Here is a 17,620-nt window from a genome sequence, read left to right as displayed (position 1 = left end):
ATGGCGTGTTATCCAGCTGAAAGCACCTATCAGGTATACTGCAGTCATGAGAGGATGGTTATCAACAATATTCAGCAAAATAATCCTCACACTATTACACCTGGAGGCAGCATGGATACCTGTTTTCATGTTTATACCAAATTATGAGCCTACCGTCAGGATTCAGCAACAGAGATCGAGTCTCATCAGACTGGGATTTTTTCTTTTTTTTCCAATCTTCTGTTGTCCAGTTTTGTAGACTCAGGTTCCTGTTCTTAGCTGACAGGAGTGGCATCCCCTTCAGGGTTTGACACATTGTGCGTTCAGAGATACCCTTCTGTTTCCTTGATTGTAACAAGTGGTTATTTCATTTACTGTTTCCTTCGAAGCAGTCTGTCTGTTTCCCTCAGACCTCTGACATCAACAAGACATTTTTGCCCAGAGAACTGTTGGACACTGGATATTTTCTGGTTTTTGGACCATTGTCTGTAAACCCTACAGATGGTTGTGTGGGAAAATCCCAGTAGATCAGCAGTTTCTGAAATACTGGCCCATCTGATACCAACAACCATGCCATGTTCAAAATTATTCTTTACCTCAAAGCTGCGAAGAAGAAGCCTCTTTGTAAAATTCCTCTTGGAAGAAAAAAAAAATGATACCAGCTATAGTAATAAGATCTTGCATTGTATAACTTAAAAACCAACACAAAATGAAACTTCAAAGTTTGTGTAGCTTAAACAAATTAAAACCACAGTCGTGCAAAGCTTAGTCCTTAAATTCAGCCAGCAGAATTGCTTGTGCTTTGGCTTTTGACTCCCTTTCTCGCGTGCAATCAGTAAATTTAACAAATTAAAAAACAGGCTACTTTTAGAAACGAGGTTTTGATTTGGGACTTCATTACAAAAACTCTCAACTGTCATTACACCTCAGACAAGATTCAATGATCAATGTGCAAGATAACACTGCAGATCGATTTTCCCATTTGTGCAAGTGCACTGCTAGACGATGTCATCCAGCACATCAGTGAATTGATGTCCAGATTTTGTTCTTTCTGAAAAGCCTATTTATTTGAAGAAAAAAAAACAGGCTACACCATTAGGTGAAGGGAACAGACACATGGCAGTAGTGTTAGAAACACTAAATCAGAGCATTTCAGAGAAAAAGAAAAATACATGCATGTATAAATAAATGCACAGCACTCTTTTGCAGAATTTACCCTTTTTATGCTTAAACAGACCACATGTTGAAGCTATATATCAGATACATTTTCCACAATTTTTTAAAGAAAAAAATTAGTTTCTCACTCGCCTGTGAAAGATTAGATTTTTATGTTACAGTACATCAACAAAGGGGAAAATAAGGGACTGCAGTTACTGTGCAATATGAGACTGAGAATAGAGGGCCAGTAATGTGGACACAAATATGAAAGAACAAAGCTAAGGCTGGAATGACAGGAGTTTTCAGGCCAGGCAAGAACATATCAAACAACGGGATGTCAAAAAAATTGAAACCCTGTGATCACATTTTTTGTCTTTCTTTTTGTTTATGTTTCTATAGCTTGCTAAATTACATGGTTCATTTTATCTTCAAACTAATTCTGGGCATATAGCTGACAATATTTTTTCCCTGGTATTAGCATTGCACAAATCTAAATCTGCATTTGCATCGGTCAGTAATGTCCAAACACTTATTGTCTCGGTAGATTTCACACCCTTCTTTTAAGTGTAAATCCTTTCTTTCTTTTATCTCTCATATAAAAAAAGCACTCCTTTGTCACGCCCCAGTTGCTATCGCAGAGGTCATCAAGTGAAGGATGTGTTCATTACTCATGCAACACAAAGCTAATAGTATATGTTTCAGGTCAGATGGATACTTTAAAAACCTAAGGGACGCCCCACCCAGACATATTTCTCGCTGTTTTGTTCTGTGCTTGCACATGTTTTTCCTCTGTTAGGTGCTGTTGAACAAAGAAAATTTATTCTCTCTGGTCTCCGCTGACTTTACATTGCTCTTGCTCTGCCAGCATGCAATTTTCTTTTTCTTTTCTTTTCTTTGTGTGCTTCCCTAGTTTTTTGGGGATTTTTAAAATTTACTTGAAAGTCACAAAGAGATTGCTTTCTCACTCGAGAAAGAGATGTTAACAGTCTGTTTGTATGTGCCAATAACCATCTTTTATATTTTCACTCATTAATTGTGTGCTGCCTGTTTATGAGTCTTCATAAGTATGCATTGCTTTTTTATCCACATTGCTTTCATCCACTGCTGCCGTCAGTATGTTATCAGACATTGAGATTATTACTGTGGTTTTCCATTTGCTTGTGTAATGCTATGTTTGCATCTAGATGGGAAAGGGTTTCATGTAGCTTAAGTGGCAGGCCGGTGTGTTCCCTTGTGGGAGTGATCTAACAAAGACTGGGTCATTCAATATCATCTGAAAAGCTTTCAATTGAATTCTCTCAATCTCTCTGTCTTGGTGTGTTCCTCAGTGGACAGGTATTCAGACACACATGCCTTTTCATTGGGGAGTGATGGCTTCTCAGCTTCTGTCTTGCCACAGATACCTCAGACACTTTTTTCAGCTAACGCCTTTTTTTTCAGTTCGGCCTTATTTAAAGTCTTTCTTGCATTAGAATACATTGCGACCTTAAGCATGTACTAATAATAATGGTAGCAGTAATATTAAATAGATCCCTTCTATCATGTCAAGACTTGCAAGATATAATAAAAAAATAATAAAAATTCTAAATCATGTTTCAGAGGCTGGAAGATCCTAAATCGTGAACGTATTCAGTCTTCAATATCAGGGATGGTGTAACAGGTGTTTCTGTTACACCATCCCTGCCTGTCTTTTCCCCTTCCTGCATGTTTCAAAGCTCTCACTTTTCATTGCAAGTTTTTATTTGTGCAGATATCTGCTGGACAAACAGTGTTGCAGGTCTTTGGTGAAAGTTCATATTTGTTGTTCTCTAAACGGACATTTCACGCATTAACCTTGAGAGTGCAGCCAATTACTGTTGACCGCTGCTAGACTTGAAACTATGAAAATTCTTGTTATTCTTCTAAAATAAAAAGAAAGCGTGCAATGATATAAATAAGTATCACTAAAGTAACAAGTTGATGCCTTAACTCCACCTTTCTGAGCTATATAAAACATGATGCAACTGTCTGAGTGACCTTAATATTCCCCTCTAACTAACTGTTTATACCCACTTTACAGTAAAGCCAGACCCCCCGGAGCGTGTGACAGCGACCCCGATCCGCTTCAACCCTCGGAGACTGGAGGTATCCTGGCACAGCCCCGCCACGTGGCCTGACATAGATAACTTCCCTTTAAAGTACTTCCTTCGATACCGGCCGCTCATCCGAGAGCAGTGGCAGCATGTGAGTACCTTTTACACTAGTGCTCACAAAGCCCCCCAAAATGAGCTGCGATTATGAGAAATACGATGTGACGTGTTGTTATGCCATTATGAAAAAGGTTTTATCCAGTGGAGCAGAGACAATTAGTTTTATTAGTTAGCAACAAGTAGAAAAGTTTTGTTTTTCTTTTCTTTTTCAGGAAAATTCTAACTTACAAATGGAATATCTGGCACAAGCCAAAAAAAAGAAAGAGGTTATACATGGTCAGAACAGTTTGCTCAGACACTGTTTTCTCAGTGTCTGCAAGTCAACACTGAGATACAAGTTAATTATTAAGTATGTGACCTGGAACCCAGAATTGGTGCGCTAAAGAAAAAGGCTCTCAGGTAGTCTCAGACAGTTTGAAGTTATCACAAAAAATCATCCTCTAAATGGAAACGGCATAGTGCTTATTTTCTTAAAGCGCGAGGAAGTATCGTTGCACATTATAATCTTATTTTACCAAGAAATGTTTACTTATCTGGCACTTTTATTGAAACACAGGGATAAGCCTCTTTTTTCTTCTACATTTGATCAATAGTATTCCCCAAGGTAAACTGAACATAGAAATTGTTAAAAAAAAAATAAAAAAAATCCCTGTCAAGAGATGCCTCTGAGAACAATTACTGAATATTACGAAAAATTGGAGTTTGATCCCTGGTCAGACAGACACAATTGCTCGGCCGCTTTGGTGTATGTTACTTAATCTGAGTATTTTTTTTGTGGGTTCAATTCCCTGAGGGCTTCATACAGTAAAAGCATATGTGTCCACTATAGGATTCCTGGGATAAAAGCTCTGTCTACCAAGGTCTAACATTACAGGGTTATTAACATGTCAATGGTTTGCTAAGGTGTTGTTCCAAGAGCTTGAGTTACAGAGCCTGGCTTGGAATCACATGGACACACTAACACACACGAATTATAAACCAATACACCTTTTTTTCTCTTACTTCATTCATCTCGTCTGTCCTTCAACACCTTCTTCTGTCACTGTCTTTGTATTTCACTCCCCCACCCTCACCCCCAGTTTCTTTGTTTTACTACTTTTCCTCTCAACTTTCTTTGGTTTGAACTACAGAAAAGTTCGTCTGATGGTACTTCTTTGTTTCTTACTTATTCTACATTTCAAATAAGAAGAGTTTTGGCAAGGTTGTAGTTCTGTACTGCAAACCTTAAAGCATTTTGGTGTAGAGTTATTTCGTGATAGTGAGTTAGGTCTATTCAGCCTCCAAACAGACCATCATGAGGCATACAAGAAAGGGGAAAACAACTGCAACGTCAACAAACATTCCAGGCGTCCTTTATTAAACTCTCCTCCTGATAAGCTGGCTTTAAAACCCTTCACAGCAATGAACTGAAAGTCTAAATAATTGCTCAGCTGAAAATTAATTAGAGCAATTAGAGCAAATGGTTTAATGTTTCAAATGAGTCATGAAGTACAAGAATTGCCAAGTCCCTGCTTCTCAAATGTGGGGATTTGTTCAGTTTTGTATAATTGACTGCCAAATTGCTTTTAGGTTTTAGGTAACATAATAGGTATTTGGTTTTAAAGAACAGAATGTGAACAGCCAGCAGAACCAAGTTCACTTAGTTATTAACACATCTCTCACATCCTTCCAAACACAAAGAAGCAATATCAGACATAATATATAATCTCTTTGTGTTACATCTTTCTACAAATCTTCCATGACACAGTCACACATATGAATGGCAAAGTGCTATTTTATAAACACGTTGACATTCAGTCACTTCCTGCCTCTCTGTAGTTATTATAAAGCCTCAGATCTTTGTGGTTCCAGCTGATGATTAAATCTGACACACACACTCAAAGTTTTTCTTCTCCCCCTTGCTGCTAATCAATCAATATGTGAACCGACGCGTGACCTGAAAGTTGGGAAACCTTAAGTCAATATTTGGATTGGGTAAGGACACATAATTTGGAAATTGCATAAATAGAGTCGATGACAGCTGAAAACTCCAAGGTTTTCCGTTTTTGCGGCATTCTTTGATGAATGTTATTGTGGTCACGGTTTTTATTTTTGCAGCCGTTAGTGTGGTTTTCTGAAGGGGAAATTCCGACACCATCACCTCTGGACTTGTGAGCACTTTATAGTTGTGCTTCTGGCTCCCTTCGTTAACTGTCGGTTAACCGTGTTGGCACTGTTCTCAATCACACAGAAAGTGTGTGCTGAATTTGTATTTGTATGAGTTGCCTAATTTCTCCACTAACTTTTACGATTATGCCACTTCATTGAAAAAGTTGAGTGGCAACCAGCAGATAGCCTTGTCATATTAGAGTACCATTTATTATTAGAGATGTTATAAATGTAATACATTTGTCTAAACCTCGGCATAACCTTCTACATTTACATTTTTTAGCAATTCTAATATGCTGGTATTGAGCTTATTGACACTGGTTTGAGTAAAAACACACCCAGAGTAGGTTGATTGAAGAACAAATGACACAGCAACCAAAATTGCAGCTTCGGTTCCAAATATTTTTGCTTCTTGATTACTTCCACACCGTCTTGTTTGAAGAATAGTAAATAGGGCAGACAAAGCTTCTTTCAGATAATTTTGAACCCGACTGTATACAAGTGAACCTACTACTTCTTCTGCTGCTCCCTTATGCGCAAGGGGTCGCCACAGCAGATGGATGACTTGGCACAGCCCTCCCAGGGATTTGTGTCTCTTGTGTCTCTTTCCAAACTTGAACCAGGGATCTTTCATGTGTTAGACCACATTATTTAAAAGTTACTACCACATCGTTGCAGAAATTTAAAATACACTGAATCAAGAACTGTACTACTATAAAAAAAACCTGTTTATTTTAGAAAAAACAGCTTTTGGCTTGCTACTGCCCTTGTTGAGGATGGGTTTAATGACTATCTATGGTAGTGCGCTGTAGCAGCAGACATTTGGATTTAGAACTATCAAGCTGTGACATAAATCAGTAATTGAAGTTTAATGAGGCTGCCAAAATAAAACGCACTATTTACTGCCCCCCATATATACTTGATTGATCATAGTATCCGAGGTTGAATACAACTTGAAGCGCTTAGTGTTGCTTAGGAATTCTCCTTTAATGTGGTCGGACAGCAGAGCTGGGTGCGAATGGCTTTCACATGTTATATTTTGAAATGTGTTTTCAGTCAGAAATGAAAGTGGTCATGTGATCAGACTGATCCTCAGAAGAAACCATCCATCGTCCTGAAGAATGAAGGGATGACTGGGACAGATAGGTAGAGTGATGGAAAGTCAGATGGGTGGAGGCAAATGAGGAAAAGTTTTGAAGTAGAGATGAATGGAGTGCATTAGAGAGGGAGATTGGGCGTTAATGGAACGCAGATGCTCATAGATACAGTAAAATGAGACACATAAATGAGATATACATGCATAGATACACAGATGCATTTGAACTCGAGTCCAAGACAAGGGTGACAGAAATATAATATAAAGTCCACATTTGAAAAGATGTAAGGTGAAATTGAGCACATAAGTCTGAAACCATATTACTTGATTATGAAAAGTGACAGAAGAATGGATGGTCAGGGAGAGAGGTATGGAGAGAAAAAGAGAAATTGCCGTATGGAGAGCAGTGTGACAGATAAATGGATGAAAGTTGGAGAGATGTAAAGAAAAAGGGAGCACAAGAAGCTGCTTTGAAAGTGAAGTTTTATAGGCTATTGGTTACCTGGTGTTTGAAGTTTAAGGGAGGTAGATGAATGGTTCATTGGGGGGGGAAGAGAAATGGGGATGAAAAAAATATATCTGAAACATTTTAAGCCTTAAACTAGTGGAGTGAATGGAGAAAAGGGGAGAGGGAAAGGCTTTAGACTTAGCAGAAACAAGTCCATTAGGGAATTGCATTGTATATATATTTTTTTAACCTTTAAGTAGGTATACCAGACATATAAACAGCTACAAAAACAGTAAAAACCAACAGAATGGTGCTCTTATTGAGCTAGTGGTGGTTTCTAAATGGATGTAGTGCAAAGTAAAGTGCAGCATTAACAGTGAAACCCCACCACCACCTAAATTTTATTTCTCTTAGATGGTTGAACTTCATGGCATGGAATAATTTACTGCTTTGCTGGGTTTCGAAATTAGAACACTTTTCAGCAAAATCAAGGTTTTGCTGAAAGGGAATTTTTTTTCTGTGCCTGCCAAACAACTGATTTTTAAAGTGTAAAATAACAACTAGTTTAGGAGTCTTGGTACTGAGCTTTTTTCAGATCAGGAAGCTGCTATTACACATTTGAAACAGTGCACAGTCATTTGAAAAAGAACGTTTTTGCAGTCCTGTGAAATCCTAAATACAGCCTAACTGCTTCCATAGGAAATAGGAGGGCAAGCAGCATCCAAGTGCTGCTAATTAAATGACCTCGATCATCAGTAAGTGTGACCCCCTCTTTCACGAGCACGAGTTTGAAGGATTGCTACATCCTAAAGTCAGACCGTGCAGTCCAACAGCTATATCTCCACTCGACTCAAGTCCACAGGCCTCAGTTAACATGTTAAATGCAAATAAAAAAATTTAAAAAAAACCACTAAAAAGTAGCAAAACACTGAAAAATTATGACTTGTTTGGAAGTTTTACCAAGAGAAAGACTTTCTTTCGTTGAAAAGAACCTGGTTGTATCTGAATGAACCACCTGAGTTGTGGGACAGTGCCCTTTGAACAGAGGAGTCCAAAGTGGAGTTGTTTGGCTGTAATGCATGGTGCCATGCCTGGTTAAAACCAAACACAACATATTAGCACAAACACCTCATACCATTCGGCTGAAGTGCTGTAGCAGGACCTTAACAGAGCTGTATATAAATAAATGCCTTCTTGCTTCTATGAGCTACCTAACCATGAGATGTACTTAGTTTTTCACAGCATAGAGTAATGTGATTTGTAACACACACATATTACCCATAGGAACAAGTAAGTCACTCATATGTGATTCCCTTGTAGTTCAGTAAAAGCAAAAAACCCCCAAAAACATATTAATTATTGATCAGTAACTCGCTGTAAAACAATGTAGGTATAACAACATCATGATGTGCGTGAGCTGGCATCTTAGTTGTTGGCAGATACTTCATACACATCATTATCACACCGCTGTGTTATATCCCTAGATTCATCAGTGGTCATTTCACAACAAGGTATGCACACACTTGCTCCCAACCCTTTACTGACTCTTTGTCATCAACAGGTTTCAATTATTACAAATTAAGCAAGTGAGTAATAAAAAAGGAGGATTTAATCCTGTTCATAAAGTTGAATTTCTTTCATTTAGTGTCAACTAAAAACACCTTAAATTCAGAGAATGACCGCATCCGCCATTTCACTTCACATTACGTCAGTACACTTTGTCAAGAGCGAATTATCAAAATGAGAACGGAAACAACACATGAAAATGCATCTGCATATCTCTAAATGATCGGTGAATTGTTTTGTTTCCCATGGCCTTGTGTGCATTGTTTCCTCACGCTCCCTTCAGACAGAGGTGAGCTCATACACTCACAGCAATTAAAGCAATGGACCAGTAACTGTGATAAGAACAATTTCAGATTGCTCAATATTCAGTTCATGGTATGAAACTGCATCTGCTGTGCTGTAATTGCCCTTTGGGGATGATGCTGAACTCCAGGCAAGTGAAAACACAGATATTTTCATGCAGGCTCGGAAACACACACACAGACAGATACGCAGATATGCAATTAAATGCTGGTATGCATATAAATCAATACTCACATATATCACTGCACACATACATTCTTGTGCTTCATAATTACTAAGCCTAACATGCATACAAATGTTGTGAAATCTCTAGAACATGCATGTGTGTACATGTAAAAGCAGCAAACACATAAATTATTGCTTATATTGATAGACTAAGTTGGTTAGTATTGGCAATATGCTGAAATAACCTTTTGCATATCTGCAAACACCATGTCCACCTACAAATACATACAGCATTCATACACCAGACATAGTGGAAAACAAGAACTGGACAAAAAATAACCACCATGTTAAATACATAAATTCAGAGAAACTGATGGAATAAATGCAGCAGTCGAAGCAGAAAGAAAAGAGGCCGACCTAATTTTTTTTCTTTCTTTAATCTTCATCTGCTTGACCAAAACAGATTAGCCTTTCATTCATTCATTTATTCCACATGTGTGCTGCATCCTCTCTCTGCCATTCATTCTTCTCCCACCTCACATTTTGTCAAGCCCGTCTTTTTCCTTTCAGTTTTTATCCCTCCTTTCTTCTCCTCGCTCCTCCTAATTTTTTTTCCAGCTTACATACCATATTGTTCCCGTCTTGCCATCAGTCCTTTTCCACCTCTCTCCATCTGTTCATCCAATGTGTGTGTATGTTTGCCAAAAGTCTCTCTCATCTAGCAAGCACTTAGATGGATCAATAGTGAGGCACGAGTTGTATTTGTGTGTGCGTACTTTTTAGTTTTGATATTGGAACATAAATCTGTTTACACAGTCCTACGGTATTTCGGGAGGGGTCAAAAAGCAAGTCATTAGTAATTTTAAGGTTGGAGTCTTGATTTAAGGTTTGGGTAGTGCTAGGCAAGAAGTAGTAGTAGTAGGGTTAAGGATATGCTCTAAAGGATTTAATGCAATCTCTTTGGAAGTGATGGAAACATGAAGTCACAATTCACATGCACTGCTTATAGTGAGCCTATTTGATTTTTCTGTACATTTTTTATGGATATGGTGCGTAACTACAGTACTGTATTTTCATGAATAACATTATCATGGCAAAGAAAAAGCAGAGATTGGCACTGAATAAGAACTTACTGATGTGCACATCATGAAAGCGAAAAAGTGCTTCTGAATTTTCTCCATCTTCTCTTTATTTCCATCGTTTCCCTTTTTATGTCCAAAGTCCCACCTTTGTGTTTACTTTTCACCTTTCCCTCCCACTCTACCATTAGCTTCTATTTCCAGCTTCCGCAATGTCTTTTTTTCCCCTTTCAGCCGCTCGTTCATCGACATATGCACCCTTCCACCCATGCATTAAGCCACCTGTCTAACCATCCGTCCCTCAAGCCATCTATTTGTATCTATAGGTGCACATGATAAATGTTTAGACCTTGTTTGGGAAAAACATCCCATCTAAAGGACACTGCCACAGACAGATCATTTATCAAACCCCGTCATCCTAACACGCAAGCACATAGACCCACAAACTGCACGTTCAGTGCCATCGCATGTAAAAGTCACCATCATTAGGTTGTGCTGTCAAAATACATTACAGCTGGATCGAAACCTTTTCATTTACTCAAAAACATTTTGCACAGGGAGACACTAAAATTACATAGAGTGAGTGGCATGGTCTTACACTGTGCAGACTCTTAGCATTTTATTAATTTGAACTAATTATTTTTTATTTAATAATTGAATATGACAATTGCATGTATTTCCCACAAGAGAAGCCTAAAAATTCTGTAAGTGAGAGGGGGGGGCAACAAGTTAAAAGGGGGCATATCAGTCATCCAAGAGAGACGTCTTATCTTGTGTCTGTTTCCCAGATTGCAGTTGGAATATTTCAGCATTTTCTATTTGTAGTCCTTTAGATGTCTTACTGTGTAAGGGTGAAATGAAGATGAATGGGGCCACTGCCCTCTCTCTGCCTCTATTGATTTCTATATCACTGTGTCAGTCTGGCCTGTCACACACATATCTATCTGCTCTGACTTGGCATGATGCACGCATGTCACGCACTGACCTCATCTCAGGGGGTCTCGCTTCTCATGGTCAATATAGTTCTAATTAAATGAACATGACAGATACCAAATGAAGTCAACAAAGCCATGTTAAGGATTTGGAGAAAAATAAATACCTGTATTATTGTTATCATCCAGCAGAGACCACAAAAATAGCAAGGATTTTCAAATAGTCCTTTTGAGACTAACCATGTAGCAAGTTAAAACACTCATTTATGAATAAATGAAACTAGCAGAAATATAAAAACAGTCAGACACAACATTGTACTTACCTGTATTGTATGGATCCCTCTTGATAAAATGACTTTGACTCATTGTGACATGGACCAGCCATAATTTGTGGTACTGCGTGCACTGTGTTGTTCTCAATCAGACCAAGTTTTCCAGATCAAGCTGAGTCCAGAAAGACTGAAGACTGGCTAGCCTTGTCTCTTTAAATTCCTCCTCAATTTGTTCCTGGGCACTTTTTGTGGTGTGGTAAGGTTCATTGTCATCACTGGGGAGACTGCTGCCATTGGGAAGTCTAGAAAAAGTCTAGGGTCTAGAAAAACTGAAGACTGTGAAGTTTGTTTTACAAGGTGGGGCAACTCAGAGCACAGAGTGTCTGAAGACTGGGTAGCCTTGGCTCATTGACATGTTTCTCCTAAGCAGTTTTTTTGAAGTATGGTAAGATTTGCTGCCTTGCTAAGGGAGACTGCAGCCATTGGGGAGTGCCTTAGCAATGCAGGTAATGCTTTATCAGCTGTGATTTTTATATGATGGTATGTTTCAAAATAACACACCATGTGGTTCTAATAAGAAGGTAGCCATTGTTGAGCAGCAGTTGAACAAAGCTCAGCATTAATACTTTGTTTTCTTATAATTAATCATTTTAATCAGTCCTTGGTTCTTTCCCCCCTTTTAGAATTCACATTGTGAAACACTGCATCCTAATATAATTAATGCTATTTGTCATTTGTCTTGTGGTTTTGATTATTTGAGAAATCAAAACATTATTTAATGGATGTCTGACTTTCCGTTCCGCACATGACAAAGCAAAATATTCAAAGCTTTAAAAATAGTTGTTGGCGCAAATCTCACATTTAAATAACTCCTCTTCTGAGCTCATTCAGTTCATCCAATGACAAGTCTGTGTAAAACGGTAAAGCATGTCAGCTAATTCAAGGTTGAGGGTTCAATGCTTGGTTTTGCTCACCACCATACTAAAATGGCCTAAGCAGGGAAACTTACCATGAATTCTCTGTGCGAGTGGAGAAATATAACACTTACTGCAAAAGTGCTATGCAAATGCTGTTCATGGACAATAACCCCTTTTTCCAGTGTAAGACCATGATGTTCCATTTACTGCCTTAGTGTGTGTATAAGGTGTGACATGTCACAGCATCTACCTAAGGATATGTGCATCTTTAAAAAAGGGCAAGCTTTCATTTGATCAGCATTCAGAAAGACAGGATTATGAGCTGATAAAGACATTCTGGAAATGTGACTTGAGCTTTTAAGAGTTTCTACAGTAGTGGAGCAGGAGGGAGATGAACTCTGATTTTAGGTTTTATGACATGTTCATGTTTCACATCCTTAACACGCTGGCAGATAGCATAAAACAGTGTTAATACAGAGCCAACTCCACCTCCTGTGTTGTTCAAATTACCACACGCTTTTTAAGGGTGTAAGGTCTAGTCCGGGATTTTCGATTGGCTTGGGGGGGCTTTAGCTTCCTTTTACAGTAATTGCTGCTATGGTGATTGGGGCTTCAAAGAGAGAAATACTGTCTGAGAAATTACCCCTGGACCTAGTGTTCGTGTCTGTGTGTATGTGTTCTCAAATGGGAGGAGAGTGCGGCGGAAAAATGGGAGCTGTCAGTCAACCTAATGAGACCAACCTTCTGAATGCACACACACACACACACACACACACACACATACACACAGAGCGCCATCGGGCCAGTGGAAGTGCCATATAATTGGGTTTCCTTTCCAGGACAAGAGACATGCTCACTGGATTAGATCTGACCACCGACGCCAATTCCCTCCATGTCTCCTTCTTTCTGCTTTTTCTTCTCTCTTTTGCATTCTGTTTCTTTTTTGCATCTCACTCTTTTCTCAGCCTCTTCATTTTTTCCCCTGATTTTTCTGTCTGGTATTTCTCCTTTACTGCTCATCATGTCTTATTGTCCTTTCCAGGTCAGCCTACAACCTGTAGCTTTATCACAAATGGCCTTGCAGATAATGTGTACAACAAAATATTATATCTTAGCATGCATTATCTCAATCATACGAGTTACAATTACAACTGTAATATTATACAAAGCCCGCCATGATCACTGGAATCATTTGGAGTTCCTCTGTTTCTTTTTATTTCCACTTCCACTTCACAATGAATGTGAACCTGTGCACGTTAAGATGAGAGTAACTTTTATTGATTCTACATGGAAAGTATTGTTTGTAGTTTTTGCAACACTGAACAAAGTACTAGATAAGACAAGAGCAATGTGGGGCAGAACAATTAAAGAGGACACAAGAAAAAGGAGGCATGAAACAAAATAAATGAGATTGGCAGAGATGAGGAAAAGCAAAGGGTCACTTACTTTCCTTGTAGTTTCTTATGCAATCCCTAAGGAATGTTCACAGCTCGTCTCTCTGCCTCTCCCATTGTCTGGGTTTTTGTAGAAGTTTATTGTGTGTGTCTTTGTGCGTGTGTTATAACAGACTGAGAGTGGCACAGTATTTACAAGCTGCTGTGAATAAAGTTAGAACAAAGAAACAGAAAATATAGAGTGCGTATATATTAGCTTCATTTTCTGTCTTAACTACTAATGTAAAGCTTGTCGTGCATTCTGGTTTTATAGAATGACAGGAAATTAGATGTGTACTTTATTGATCCTTACACAATACAGTCTATCCAGTTAAGTTTATCACAAGATTATTGCTCAGCAGTAATAATAATGTATTATTTGGTTACTAGAGTAACCTGGGACCAAACTAAACAGAAGCTCCAAAACCAGCACATTTGTCTAAGACAGAGTCCCCTGACCTTTTTTAAAGCAACCTATGACCACCACACCAGGCATTCTCACAATTATCCATTTAGCTATTTGTAGACACCGCTGTCAGTGTGATACAGTACTTGAACAGGTTTTTTGTTTTTTAATTTCAGGATTTATTGTCTCATGCTTGAATTATATTTTAGTTAGGAGAATATATTTTTCTTGTAAGCAGTTGTCATGTTAAATACAACTTGATTTAGCTTGTTAATCAATTAGTCAGTGTTGCTTAATTGGTTATCTACCTGTACCACTTTTATTTATGGCGCTTAACAAGCTTGCCACCCACCAGGCTCGTTAACTTGCTAGGCTGGTTAGTAAGCTTATTTTGTGAAACGCAGGGTCAGTGTTAGCAGAAATCAAAAGTAACCAGAGGGTAGTGCTCTCTCTTCCTTTGATCTTCACTGGGATATGTGGGTTATTGTGCTTTGCTTTGTTTTGGAGGAGTTTCTGCTGAGAAATGTCCTAAGAATGTAAATGCTGCTTCAAACACAGTTCATTCACTTTGAAACTTGCCAGTAACAATCAGTAGACACGACCCACCTTGGGAAGATGGCGTTAGCGGCGATTAAAGGTGAGGTTTGGTTACCGTTGTTTTCTTGTAGCATCAACAAGTATCTTCAAACAGCCATGTTTGCATATGCTGTGTACAAACAAAAGACATATGTGTTTATTCATTAAACAAGAAAATGTAGTAATATTTTAGTAATTACCTCCAAAATAGTCCATTCTGTGGTTAGTCTATTATGGTTGAATTATTATCATATTATATCTCAGGTTAGTGAATATTTACTCTGGCTTAATGAGACATGATTATGGCAAGATAAATATATATGTTTTTAGAGTGGCATTTTTTGTGTGTGTGTGTGTGTGTGTGTGTGTGTGTGTGTGTGCGTGCGTGTGTGTGTGCGTGTGTGTGTACCTGCTTGCCTGTCTGTCAGTGTGTAGAACTGCACATACAAATCTGTGGGCACACTTTTACATACAATTTAAATGAACACTAAACAATTTTAATGAGCGGTAAACAAGTCTGATGAACAGCTTTGAACAGCTCTATTTACAATAGATCAGCCCTCAAGACACATGTGAAACACATATCCCCCCCCACACACACACGCAAACACATGCACACAAACACACACATACACACATAAATTTACACTAACAACATTAAAACCACTGACAGGTGAGGTGAATCGCGATGTTTATCTCCTTACAAGGCAGTATTGTGCTGGGAAACCTTGGCTGCTGGCATGTGGATGTTACGGGACATGCACCAACACATAACAGACTTAACACACCCTCCAATGCACCCCACTGCACAGCAAACAGTGGTCAAGGACGGCTCAAAGAGCACAATAAAGAGACTAATTTCTATGCAGAAAGATTCACAAGGTACTTTGCATTAACCATTTATGGTTAAATGTGGAGATTTAAAGGGGCAATCCAGAAATGCATATTACCAGGTAGTGCTGGGCGATATGGAAAAAATGTTTATCACGATATGAATTATTTTATATCACGATAACGATATATATCACGATATACCACCTGACCTGTGGTCATCTGGAAAGTATGCAGTCTTTAAACAGCGAGTGGAGAGGGTGCAGTCTTTGTTTTGAGTTACTGTAAAGCATGTCGCAAATCCGGGTGCACGTAAAGCAGCACCATTTTGCGAAAAACCACAAGACAGAGTTTCTTTGCAAAAATATCATTTTTTATACTTTATTTTCTCTTGCATAAAGTTAAGAGTATGTATAGTGAGAAGACAACACTAATATATTTGCACAGGCTATTTAACCCTTTAAGACCTACCATAGAACCAAGTCCGCCAGAGCTTATCTTTACATTTATTTATTTTGAGTGTCTTCATAGTTTTATTTTTGAGATACACAAATTTTTATATACTACAGGAAAATGAAAATAAATAAATGCAAATTTGCAAAACACAGCATGTGCATCAAAATAAACTATTTACAACAGTGTAATTTGACTTCTAAGCATCCCAGAAACGATACAGAAGAGCATAAAGTCAAACATGACTTTTAAAACTACCAACATAGACTTTGAAGCTTAAAAAACTACATTTTCCGCGAAAATGACGTCACTTCCGGTTCCGGACAGGTAATGGCTGACATACGATAGTTCGCGCTGACTTGAACAGCTGATCGGATCGGCAAAGCCTGTTTCTGGAATATTATGTTTTTGTTGCTGGAAGTGTTTTTTATGCAATTTTTTGCAAAGCTATATGTGGAAGAAAACCGTGACCTAGGGCAAGCTAATGGAATAAGATGTAAGTACAACTCCTACGGTGTCATATGCAAAAAAAACCATTATTGCGCTACCTTACGTGGCTACAGTTCTACAGGGATTTAAAAATAGTTAGGGAAAACGGAGTTGTAAAGGGTTAATGATATATTTTATGTAATAATTTGTAAAATTCGGGTTAGAAACGATATAAACGATAGAAGACAAATGGCACAATAGAAACTTTTCTATCGTCCACACGATATATATCGTCATATCGCCCAGCACTATTACCAGGTGGACTGCCATAAAAGGAACACTGTGTACAAGTGTGTATGAAAAAATTGACTTTTTTTGTTCAAATAATTGTTAGTCTTTTCTGCTTACGCACACTTTTAGTATGGATTATGCTCATTTTTTTTAAGTAAGTCTGTGGGATCACAGAGACCTACATAGGTCCAGGCAGGTGATTCTAATCAGTTTGGCTGATCACTGAACCTTCACCACCACATGGCACATCACACAGATTTGGTCTTGCAGTGTGAATGATCTGATAGTGTTTTTTGGCAGCAATAGCAAAAGCCCTTTCCAAAGTGAATCGCCTTCCATCTATCCTCAGCCCCTCCTCGCCACCTTCTTTTACTACGCGATATTAAGTGCTGCTTTCACTGCTCCCTGTTAGCCACTTGGCAACATGGCAACACATCCATCTCTCTGGAAATGTTTATTTGCAAGCTGTTTACTCCATTTACTCCTCCTCACATAGACATACAGTATATGTAGTTCATACACATGCTGATGTACGCATCCGTCGGTTCCGGTTCAGCCTCGCAAACACAAACAATAATGCAACAGACGTGTGCAGACATGAGAATAAATACGCGAATACAAAGAAACGCAAACACAATTGTACAAAGGCATATTTGCCTAAACTGGTGTATGTGTGCTTTCCCATATCGAATGTAAGCACCGACACACGCACAGGAAAAATATAGAGAGATAGGGATAATAAAAAAAAACCAACACATACACACAGTCAAACAGATGTGAGGAGATTAACATAGACATCACTATCCAAACATACACATACAGATTGCAGTCACTAAGGAATGCTGATAGAAGCAATGGCTGGATATGCTGGTTGGACAACATCTAAACAATGGAAGTTTTAGCCTCAAAGCCAGCGCAGACGTCTTTTAACCGATCCATATGCACACAC

At 38.5% G+C, this 17,620-nt stretch overlaps 1 protein-coding gene across 4 annotated transcripts in view; it reads left to right on the top strand.

Moving 5' to 3' along the window:
• Window positions 1-17,620, top strand: part of cntfr (ciliary neurotrophic factor receptor) — a 208,868-nt gene that overhangs the window by 174,921 nt on the left and 16,327 nt on the right. For all 4 annotated transcript variants that reach the window (XM_039614789.1, XM_031753211.2, XM_031753209.2 and 1 more), the window contains one exon: window positions 3,197-3,360. In XM_039614789.1, the coding sequence (XP_039470723.1) occupies window positions 3,197-3,360 (164 nt within the window). The remainder of the gene's footprint in view (window positions 1-3,196; window positions 3,361-17,620) is intronic.

Source organism: Oreochromis aureus, linkage group 7 (assembly GCF_013358895.1).
Source record: "Oreochromis aureus strain Israel breed Guangdong linkage group 7, ZZ_aureus, whole genome shotgun sequence".
NCBI classification, from domain to species: domain Eukaryota; kingdom Metazoa; phylum Chordata; class Actinopteri; order Cichliformes; family Cichlidae; genus Oreochromis; species Oreochromis aureus.
This window is presented reverse-complemented; position numbering and strand designations above follow the sequence as displayed.